The sequence below is a fragment of the Ornithodoros turicata genome, chromosome 1 (assembly GCF_037126465.1).
Source record: "Ornithodoros turicata isolate Travis chromosome 1, ASM3712646v1, whole genome shotgun sequence".
Taxonomy (NCBI): Eukaryota; Metazoa; Arthropoda; class Arachnida; order Ixodida; family Argasidae; genus Ornithodoros; species Ornithodoros turicata.
In genome coordinates, this window is record NC_088201.1 from 153,206,520 (window position 1) to 153,218,647 (window position 12,128).

Genomic DNA, 12,128 nt, shown 5'->3' on the forward strand with positions numbered 1-12,128 from the left:
TTATATTGGTGGGTTTTGCTCTTGTTAGCACTCACCCTCTACCTAGTGGTCTGTCATGGTTGCCATATTTTGTTGTGTGTGTGTCTTGTTGTTGCTATGTTTTCCTTTCTAGTGTAGAAAGGAGAAAAAAAACGTTGAAAAACAGTTATGAAAAACCGTTTCGGAAAAGAAGTTCCGAAACGAGAATGAATTACGCGCGGCTCGGCGCGATGGTGGGAGCAATGTGGCTGAGCGTGATCGGTATCTTCTTCACACTATGTGCATATGCATGTCCCGAGTTATTTCGCTTGACAAAGCATCGACGGGAACGGTAGTAGTGCTGAGCGCTCATTATTTCATCCGTATGCTCTGAGTTCGCTTTACACTGACGTTCAAATGAAGTACGCTTGCTATGCGTACGAAGTATGGAAGTCCGATGTACGAAGTATACTCATGGCAGGAGTCCAATTAAATTCGCCGACTTTGGGATTATCTGTCGAAGCGGATTGTCTATTTTACTCGTGGCCATACCACGTGACAGTAGCAACCGTATGGTTGATTTTGGGGGGATTCTGAAACGATTTATTTTAAACGACATATTCTTAACCGGGGATTCCTTAGCATTTTTATTTACACGGGGATATTTGAGCGATTATCTGTGTGCGTTGATCTATAAGCATATATTCTGGGAGATTTCTTATTAAACGTGACTACTTACGCGTTTATTTTTGAAATGTTATTTTTTAGAGTTTCAAACGGGATACACCCCAATCACGTGGTATGGCCGCGAGTGAAACGGACAAGCCGCTTAGAGAAATAGTCCCACTTAGGATTTAGTCTTCAAGATTTATTAGCGTAACCCTCTTACACCTGCACTGACAAAAGCAAGGTGAACTGTTAAACAAGGGACTTAAAGTGCAGCTCCGCTGCTGTTCCGAAAGTATGAATACGTTGTGATATTGAGAACCGTGGTCCCAACTTCATTCATAAAAGCAACATTGCTTTCCAAATTTCCATACTCCTTCGTGAGAAATTTGAGAAAAACTACCGGGCGGCGGTTCCACTTGTGACGTCATACTTGGAACTGCGCGGATTGGATAGCCACACCTAGCCAGCTCTGCCTGGCAACCAGTTTGTGTTTACACTCCGTCATGGCCGCTGTGTCGTGCTGAAATAGCTGTCACAAGCTATCGGGGACCACTGCACCGTTTTATCATGTTTCTTATAAGGAATACTTCGTCTTCGAGCACGTTCTCGTTCTCAATAGCTTTGGTGGTGCTTTCTGCACGCGCAGCAAGTCCGCGCATAGTGCGCTGCCAAAGCTATTGAGAATGCATAAGTGTACGTCACACGTTAGGTGTTAGGTCTTGTTGGTAGCGTGAAGCACAGTGCGGGCACAGAATGTCCGCTCACGACGGCCGTCGTTGCACAACGAGGCCATCCTGTAAGGCTTGTTAAAGAAGACCGGCAAAACTATCTTTGAGGCTATTAACGACAGCAATTATCACGGAACACACCCAAAACATTCACCTTCGCCCATAGATCTCCGCCATCGCATCGACGATTTGGCGTTATACCCCTGTCACACGGGCATTTCGATCCTTCTCGAATCCGATCTGCATCGAACTTCCCGAGCACGCTCGAGTTTTGACGCTACTACACGGCCACTTTCAATGCGCACTGAATGGTTGACTTGTGCAAATGAATAAACGGGACTCATTAATTTCGCGTTTCCTATATAACAGCTATATTAGTGGTAATTTATCGTATACCGATGTAAGCATCATTTGTAGCTCCGCGCGCATGCCCGTCTTAAGTTATGACAGTTCACCGGGGTCGAGGATGCAAATGGCGGCCGTCGAGCTGTCTTGAAATTCTCAATCCTGTTATGGGAACTGTCTTGAGTCAAGCAGGATCAAAGTTCGATCCTGCTTGGAAGCGGCCGTGTAGCACCATCCGATCTGCATTGGGTTCGAGCAGGTTCGGTCGAGCAGGATCGAAAATGCCCGTGTGACAGGGGTATTAGCCAAGCCACGAGCGCGGCTAAGCCAGGACGAAGCCGGGATTGGTCAGGGTTTGCCGACCACAGGACCGCCGTGCCAGGAAAATTTAAAAAAATGTTTTCTTAAAAACTACAAACAAATGGGTGAAAAATTTTCACATGTATGCTCCCTGTGCGGAAACGAACGCACAGCCCAAGCATGGCTCCATTCTGTAGCAGTCGAAAATCGGCGGAGCTGAGCTTTAACTAACCTCACAGGACCAAACTAGCCTAAGCTATCCCAAACTAACCTAACTTAAACAAAACTAACCTAACATAACCTGATCTAACCCGACGCAGAATGCAATCAATCCGCCTCAGTGCTGGATGATAAGGGGATTTTGAAACAATTTATTTTTAATGGTGGATTCTTTAGCGGTGATCTCTAAAAGGGGATATTAACCTGTTTATTTTTGGAGATTTATTTTCAACTGTGTATTTTTTAAGCGGTTTATTCTTGAATGTTTTATTCTTAAGCGGTTTATTCTTAATGGGGGATTTCGGGTACCCCCCTTCAAGAGATGGAACCACTTCTAGCAAATTTTAAATTTACCGCCGCAGCATTGACTGGCTGTAGTTTGCAGTTTAACCGATGGCGCGCTACCTGCGCCCGAAATTTAAATTTCACGCTCGTTTGACTTCGCTCTTGCTTTAAAAAAATTCCTCACGATCACGTTGTTTTCAATTTAGAACAAGAAAAACTATGGCGAGTCAGTTCTACGTCAATTTACTGTCAAACGCCTCGAGTGATGTATTTCCTAGTAACACAATGAGCAACTTCAGAGTTAAGCTAGCTCAGCCAGTGCAATTAGATGGAAAGTGGGAGGTTGCGCTGGCAGAGGTGAATATCCAATTTGCAATTAATAATGTCACAGGTATCGTTAATGCTATATCGGAGACTGGCCTCTTCGGTGGTGTATCCACGACAGAGCAAGTTAAGTTTCTTGCGGGAGAAAACATTGTTGTACCTTTTCGTCAACTGCTAACGAAACACTTCAAAAACCAAGCCCGAATAATACGAGTCAGTGGTCATTACGAAATACAATTTCCACTAAATACTGCTCTGGAATTAACTTCAACTCTCTCTGCTAGGCTTTGCCTTCCTGAAAAGATTATCGGTTCTTCGGAATTGGATGAAGGTCAGCCAGTAAAAGTATTGAAATATGAAGTGGACACTGAACAGAAAGTCACCCTAATCACATATCGTTCACGTACAACCAAATACTAAGTTCCAGAAGGGTATTACGAGTCAGGAAAGAACTTCGCCAATGCGATAAATCATGCATATCGAGTAAACTTACACCTACCACAAGATGCTCATCTCATATTTTACAATCCCTACAATGGAGTTTGTCAACTGGAACGTCGCAATGAGTGTTACGTTACATTTCACCCACATTTAGCTCTGATGCTTGGGTTTGGAAAACGAACAACATTCTCCAGTTTCACAGTTGCACAGCGTGATGTCTGACTCTTCCCAGCACAAAATTACATTTTTGTTTACAGCGATATCATCGAAAGTGAAGCTGTAGGTGATATAACCGCACCCCTTCTTCGTCTTCTCCCATTTAGACTGCAGAGTCGGAATGAGGTTATGTGCTACTCTTTCACAAATCTTTACTATAAATATGTGACTGTCATGGAGCTGACAACCATTGAAATTGAACTGGCAAACGGGATAGGTGATTTCATTCCATTCATTGCCGGTTCTGGTCGTGTGGGAGTAACATTGCATTTTCGAAAATGCATATAACTCAGACACCCTGTTGTATATCACATTTCGGTAGCGGTAAACGAGGTCAACCATTGCCACCATACTCAGCTCCTCTGTATTAAGTTGGATCTGGCTTTTTCTCTGAGTTGGTGCAGCGATTTATACCTATACTGAACAACACATTTGATCGATCAGTAAAACCAACGAAGAAACGAAGAAAGGTTGATTTTTTTCACCTGAGGAAAAAAAAGATGTCTACCATCGCCTTAGTGCATAAAAATTCTTGCGTCTGCACTACGAATCAGTTGGAACTGTTTTCTGTTTCTCCGACAAACTTTTCTCTGGAGAAGTCAGAATATGTGGAGTTTTTCACCATTTCTGCACCTATCTCGAGCGGTGTGATTGAATATAATGTTCCAGGTCTCGGTGGCGGCTTCTTTGATCTCCAGTCGAGTTGTTTACACATTCAATGCAGCGTTGTGCGTAAAAATGGAGATGCAGCATTGACTACAGCAGGCAGTTTTGTGACAACGGACAACGTTATTCCTGTACAAGCATTTGCATCTTCTCTCTTTCATCATGTCCACATTTATCTGAATTCTACCCCTAGTAGCACAATTTGTTGCCGGCACGTTGCGGTAATGTTTTACTGAAACGTTGCAGAAACGTGGCTAATGTCCTCTTGAAAATCTCTTGGAGCACCGTTGCTGGAAAACATTTCTGCAACATTGTGACACCACTATAACAATGTTTCCCCAACACAAATACAATACTGAGGCAACATTTCTGTGTTTTCACAATATTGTGACACCGCTATAGCAATTTTCTTCAACGCACACACAATATTGTGGCAAAATTTTGGTAATGTTTTCGCTGCATTATGACAGTGTTGCAGCCATATTTCTTTAACACTACACAACATTAAGTCAACAGTTATATAACGTTCCTACAACATTGTAATGCGTTACATTCACATTTATTGATGTTTTATCGATGATTTATCGTTATTCGCTATTCCGTGATGTAAGAAAAGGAAAGACGAAGCTTCGTTAGTAACCCTCGTGAGACTTGACTGGCAGTTACTCCAGTCATAGTCATCCACTTAGTTGATCTTAGTCAACCGCCATTAGAGGTTACCTAAAGCTTGTTCCTTTCCAACACGTGTAATATTTCTTCGCTTGCCGTACTTCAACTGAATTTAATTTCTAGGCTCACATACATCCAATGCTTCTAGAATTGAGCGGAGCAAGGCGAAGGAACCAGAAAGAAATGAAGAGAGCCCGTGCGACACTCAACGACAAATTAAAGTTTCTCGATAAGTATTTAGCGCCTGAGGAGCCCGTAAACAGCCGGGACAGGCCTGAGTAACAGTGCCCACTTAGTCGCTAAAAACAATGAAAACAGAAAAAAAATGACAAAGAAATAAATATTGAAAACAGTAATATTACAATGTACGCAACATACGCAGTAGCTTGAGGCGTACAAAAATGAGTAGCAACAACAATCATGAAATAAGTCGGTCCTGAGTAACCTCCGTAATGGTTGTCCGAAACATTCGAGTAGGAACAAAGTTATACTATGTTGACGACTAACGTTTTTGAAATTAAGCAGAATTATAATTAAAGACAGGAGCTCAGGACATCAATTCCCCGAATGGAAACGTTTGTGCAGGAACACAAAAATCACGGCGCAGCCGCCAACAACAGACAGTAACCATTCCTAAGTTTCGAAGCAAATAGTTATAGTAGGTGGTGATACCGATGTATCTGTAGTATAACGCTCTGATAAACCTCCTTTACACACGTTCAATTTGTTTGCTACGCGTAAGAGTAGTGGAGTTCAAGCAAAAGGATGCAAATTCTAAGTGGGGCAAAACAAGGGAGAAATACAAATATGTGCATAAGAAACATGAGGGGTTGGAAAAACCTTGCGTAATACGCGAGGTGATGCCAAGTGTCCTCGTCGCAACAGATGAGATATTAAAGAGCTGGGGGACACAAGGGCGTCATGCAACGTACTGCTCCGTAGACGAAAGCGTGCTGGGCGAACGCAATGCATCCTGGACCTGATCGCATCCCATCCTGATCGCACGCCATAGCAAACGTCAAGGCACACGTGACCTTAAAGATGGCGGCGCAGTGATCGGCGGCCAGGTTGTTTGTAAACAATACGGTTCTTGTTTCTGCGCGACGTTTTGGATGTCTTTCGATCACGGTAATTATTTTTATTCGATAATCTCGCAGTAAAACGCGCAGTTTTGCACATAAGGCCTCGTACTGCTTACGACTTCCGAAAATGTGATGACGATCGACCGCGCGTTAAGACTCACTGAGCCGATGCGATGTACTTAAACTAAGGAGAAATGGGCTACCATGTTGCGGTAGAAGCACCACATAGTTTGGCAAAACATGGCAAAATACGTTCTTATCTTGACGTTATGACGACGGAGATATGTCGGTAAGCCGCAAAACGACACGTAAAGAAAGTCACATGACCTCAAAATTACGTTTTCTATGACGTGCGACCAGGACAAGATGGCAGTTTTGCCAAAAGAACCCGCTTGAAGGCAGTTACAACAATGACGGGCCTTATCACCCCTGTAGTGGGAGGCGAGCGATAAACATTACTCTATAAAACAACCCCAAGGTCACGAACAGAGACAACACCCTTAATTGTTGCAGATAATAGGGAATGCTGGAAGTACTAAAAACGATAGAAAGTCTTTGAACACGAAGTGGTACTATACGCGCGCTAGGTGTTGTTCGTGTCTTGAGATCCACTCTGTGGAAACCTCAGGCCCTGAGTTGACCCCAGAATCCCAAGCTGTTAGGTGATGCTAGAACCTCAAGCAGCTCTGGGGCAACCTCAAGAGCGCAGATGTCCCATAGTACCCTCATAGTACCACCATAAGACCTCAGTCTCTAAGGCTTTTTTCAATAGAGTGAACCTTTTTTGAACTAACATCTGTCACATGCCTTTGCCGCTTGAGGTGTACCACTTCTAATCCCTTGCTCAAGGGTGTAATATCTGTAAAGTATGCTACCTAATTAACCGGAGGTTGCTTCCGTACAACTTTTCTGCGCAATATTTATTTTTTCCGAATTACGAATGACGATGCAAAATTTTTGTGGCTTTCCATAAAGCCTGTAATTCCTTAGGCGCCTGTTGAGTGCGCCCTGTTAGGTTTCCTCTATCACTCGACAGAATGACACTTGTTCTGAGAAAAAGGTGGCAAGCCAATACTTACCAACAGGTAATCGCTTGCTTTCGTGCATTGCCATCCAGGGTTCTGCTCTGTAAAATAGAACATTGGTCAAGTGGAAGATTGGATACCGAATGTTTCTGCCAGGGATCATCGCGTCCCAAATTTACGTGCAGGATATAGTCAAGCTTTTCCGGGACCAAAGAATGTATTAGGGCTATCAGGGTATGCGGGTGGTAATGCAAAGCATACTCGTATGGTATCCAATTAAAAGCGATAAAACACCAGTGCTGTATAAAAAAGAACAGGGGACGAACAAGTAAAAGGCACACGACGACTGCACTGGATTCACTGACCTTTGGTTGGCCGTTTATTGCAGTCGTCGTGTGTCTTTTATTTGTTCGTCCTTTGTCCTTTTTTACACAGCACTAGGGTTTTATCGCCTTTAAATTCAATATGCCACGTCATTGAAAAATGAAATGGGCTCTCTCGCATTCTTGCGACGTCATGCCTGCACCGTCGTCGACTTTGTGCGGGCTTACCTTGCTTGCATTCCTATAGGAGGAGCGTACGTGTGGAAAACCAGACAGTCTGTTCGGAGCCCTCGGTGTATGTTACATTCTGATGGCAATAGATGGATATGGTTTGTGGAGGAAAGCTAGAACATAAGTAGTCCTCGCGTGTGAGAGAACGTTAATATTTGTGGGCTATAAAAACAGTCCTGCTCCTTAACACTATCAGGAATTAAAGGAGTACAGAGGGCTATCCAAAAAAATTTCAGATTAAGACATCTGATGAAAGCGTGTGTGTCATTATACCGAATAGCGCGAAAGGTTTTGATGTGTGCAATTTGTTTCCCAGGAAAAAAAAAACTCGTATAAACATAGCTTCGCGCGTTCACCCTTAACTCGCCACTCCAGCTATAACGAGGATGGGGAGGTATGATGCCACGTCATCGATGACGGTATAAGGAGAACTCGTTCTGGTTCGCCGGTCAGTGGGGGTCAGCGCCTTGTCCCTTTGCCGCCGTAAACCTGTTTTGCCAGTTCTCCCGGAGAATTGGGGATAGAAGGAGTGGCCGACGCATTACCGAGCAAGAGAAAGGCTTTATCAGAACGCCGAACAGCCGAGTAGCAGACGACAGCGGAGTAGCAGACAACATTGCCCTAGGCCAATCAGCGAGCGTTCTCCTTAAAGCGTCAGCGCGAGGTTCCAGGCAGATCACAGGCTGGTACTACTCTTCACCACCGTTGCGCACGGTCGCTTTTTGCGGCGTATTTTAAATTCAATTTCTGCGATAATTATGACTCTGTGGTGTAAATTACTTCGCATGGTGCATCTTACTGGCCTACTTAACAGTTTTATAGGAAGAAAACTGGGTGTTAAAAATGACTTCTGTGCTACTTTAACTGATGTCGAAGTTGGTCGCTCTACCCGGGTTCCACTCCTATTCTGTGACCGTCACTTGGATGGAAAGCGACTTGACCCAATCTGTATACGAGCCGCGACCTAACTCAATCGGATCGCAAACAACTTTACGCTATCAGCTTTACAGTTCCATGCGAACCATATGATGAACCGTCGATGAGAAGCAGCCGTCTGATAAGTGTTTCCCTGATCTGCGGTGTACAGTAGAGCGACTGCAACTTCTAAGAAAAAAATGAGTAATTGTACTGGTTTTGGGGACTAAATGCATTGCCACAAAAAGTAATCCATTTCCGGAGTAAATGCACGTGGGAAAATGAATGTCACAGAGTGAAGACTGCATTTCAGGCTCTGTCCTAAGAGTCCCAGGTACATAATTGGTGTGCCTGCATAAAAATACTTCGAATGTAGCCGTGAACCGTGATATATCGATTGATAAAATCTTGCAGCATACATAGGACATAATCTGCGAACAAAGAGGTGCTAACTGTTTCTTACTCTTTTTCTAAAATTTCGCGCAAAATTTTTAAGTTGGCTGAGTTATACAGCCTTATGCCATCGAATTGACCAAGAGCAGATATCTACGTAGACTCTTGCATTCGGAAGACCATTTGCGAAGTTTAGTGACAAGCTGCAGTCCTGGCGAGCAAATGTCGGCGTTAGTGGACTAAAATTGGGAGTAATTGCAGTATAGGGGATTATAAACTGCAATTACTCTCTGTTCCACTAATCTTTTTTTCTTAGAGTGTAGATTACCGAAAGTTTGTCAGTATTCGACGGCCGCAACAACCTCGTAGAGTTGTCTTCGCTCTCTAGTGCAGCCATAATTTTACTACAAAGCACCTCACTCGTTCCACTCTCCCCTGCAGTGAGCAGAGAGAGAGAGAGAGAGAGCTGCTGCCTTAAACGACTGACGCATGGATGTCCGGGACGTTGCATGGATGCCACACCTGCATGCGCCTGCGTGGATGAGGCATCATCATCATCAAAATCTTCAGGTCATGTGCCTTATTATGCCTCTTATCATTTAGACATTGATTTCAGATGTTGGGACATGAATCAGCCACACCCTCTCGCTAGGCTTGATTAATGAGGTATTTTGGGCGTGCTATGAGAAATGGAACTTTGTAATGAGGGCTTTACGTCGCGAGACAACTCAGATCGGAAATGAAACTACTCATTACTGTGCAGATGGTTCGTGCACTGTAGAGTGCGATGGGCCCCGAGTGAATGATTCGTTATCAGTGAATGAATCAGTGTCCTGAACTGAGTGAATCGATTCACCTCCCCTAATTACACCTCCCCGCTCATTACTTCACCTTCAACGAGCCTGGTCTTCAAAAACCCAAAAGAGAAGACACTTTTTTATTGCAGAACATGTGACAGCTGTTAGAGTCACTAAATAGGAAGCAGAGTAGCGACACTGTGCCCGCCATTTTGAGTCAGGCGCGGCTCTGTTGCCTAGCAATGGGACGCCAACCTCCTTTTTCTCCAGTAGAGAACAACGCGCAGTCGAGCCAGGTCGCAAGTTCGTAAGTACCGAAACCGGTTTTCGACGGAGGTGGCCCAACATGGACGGCGAGTCTTCGAAGGAGAAACCACGTGGCACGATCGGCCCAATCGCTGGCACCGAACGGCGCCTCCGGCGTGGAAAAGGAATGCGATACTCTGGAAATGCGAAAAGGAATGCGATACCCCTATTTGGTGACTCTAACCGCGGTCGGCGAGGAGCTATCCTCGCCTGGTATCGGTGCTGTAAAATACCTGAACATATCCTATTTTCTGTTATCGCGAGATATCTTGAGTCCAATTACCTTTTTTTTATTAACCAACACGGCTTTAGGAGCGTTTTTTCCTGTGAAACTCAGCTTTTTCAATTTATAACGGACCTTTTTACTTCCTTCAACCGTGGTAAGCAGGTAGATGCAGTCTTTGTTGATTTCATTGCGGCTTTCGATCGCGTGCCCCATCATCGCCTGATGAAAAAGATAGAGACGCTCAATTTACACCATACAATTGTGAACTGGCTTATATCGTTCCTGACAAACAGAGCCCAGCGCGTAAAATGTGGTGATTCCCTGTCACAAAAGGTCTTAAGTTTTATCAGGAGTACCTCAAGGATCCGTTATAGGGCCTCTTCTCTTTTTAATATATATATAAATGATCTACCTTCATCGGTTAGATCTTGTGCTAGGTTCAACGCAGATGGTCTCGTCCTGTATCGATCTGTTTCAAATGATCAAGGTTGTTTGGCCTTACAGCTAGACTTAAAGGTACTAGAGAACTGGCGCGGAAATTGGCTGATGGACGTTAACACCAGTCGAAACAAAGTGTATCTCGTTTACAAGAAAAAACAAGTACATTGAGCGCGTCTACACACTAAAAACTACAGCACTCGACAAAGTGACAGATGTTAAATAACTGGGTATAGACTGGGTAACTGCGTAGACTGGGTAAATAACTGGGTAACAGATATTAAATAACTCGGACACTGGAAGGACGTTGTATCTTGCCACACCGAAAGTAAAGCTGATGGCTTACAATTCCTTTGTTCGTTCGAAGGTAGAATATGCGTCTGCAATATGGAATCCATACCAAAAATACCTAATAGTCCAAGTTGAACTAATTCAAAATAAAGCTGTGCGCTTTATTTACAAAAAGACGACTCTAACAGCATGACATACTTTAAGGCAAGAATGGGTATCCCGCTTTTGGAGAGCAGACGCAAATTATGCAGGTTGTCCCTTTACAAGTTATTCCTTTCGGGGTCTCACTATTTACAAAGCACCCACCACTCCTCCAGCCGTGTTGACCACTCTCTCAGTCTCCAAGCTGAATATGGGGCTACCGAGTACTTTTATCACTCGGCATTACAGGCTGCCATCCCCGATTGGAACTCACTTCCCGAGCACGTCGTTGCATCACAATCATATAGTGATTTTGTACAAAATTTTGAAAGGTTTTATTTGTGTTAACCCTGTAGTCGTTATACAGTGTATTCTGTACATTTGTTTTCCCCCTTATGAAATGCCTTCTGTAGGCACTTAAGGTATAAATAAATAAAAATCCGTAGTGACGCATCCATCCTGCATGCACGCACACGGTAGATGGTAGACTGGTAGACAGTGCTGTGTGCAGTTCCACATGTGGAGCATATGCTGAGGGCAGTGCGCAAGCGAGACAGAGTGACTGACTCAATGAATCATGATAATCAGTCTGAAACTTTTTACATCCTTTGAGTCGTATGAATCATGTGAATCAATTTCAAGCGGTTGGATGCTGCTCCTCGAGTGAAAATGGACTCGTTTACTGTGTGTTTTAATTCAGCGTGTCATGCAGCACGCCGCTCGCTTCGGACTGTTCAAGGGAGAATCGAGTCTTTGTGCGGTTGTGCTTGTGGGGCTCACCGGTTCATCGAGTGAACCGTTCGCGATGGAGGTTGATGTAGTTTCGTTCGGATGGTGCGCTGTACTCGTTTGGCTTACTGACTCGTCTCTCTCACCCGTTCGCTTCGCGCCGATGGCGGGGAAATAATTCTGTGTCTGGACGTCTGTCTCGCTTATTCATGGTGTGATTCGTTCTCTTTGGTTTACTCTGGGACCGTTCGTTCGCTCTTCGTGGCGTTATCGACGGGATGGTCTGGCCGCTACTGACCGTGTGAGTGGGAACGGGACTTGAGTTGGCTGGCTCATGTTCCTTCACGGGGGATGAATCCCGTTCGTCAGCTAACGTGTTAGTTATCTCATTGAGCGGTCTCAATTATTGCA

General features: G+C 44.3%; 1 protein-coding gene across 1 annotated transcript in view; it reads right to left on the reverse strand.

Annotated features, from left to right (window-relative positions):
• Positions 1 to 12,128, reverse strand: part of LOC135371193 (uncharacterized) — a 74,562-nt gene that overhangs the window by 26,003 nt on the left and 36,431 nt on the right. The window contains exon 4 of the mRNA XM_064605254.1: positions 6,982 to 7,028. Within this exon, the coding sequence (XP_064461324.1) occupies positions 6,982 to 7,028 (47 nt within the window). The remainder of the gene's footprint in view (positions 1 to 6,981; positions 7,029 to 12,128) is intronic.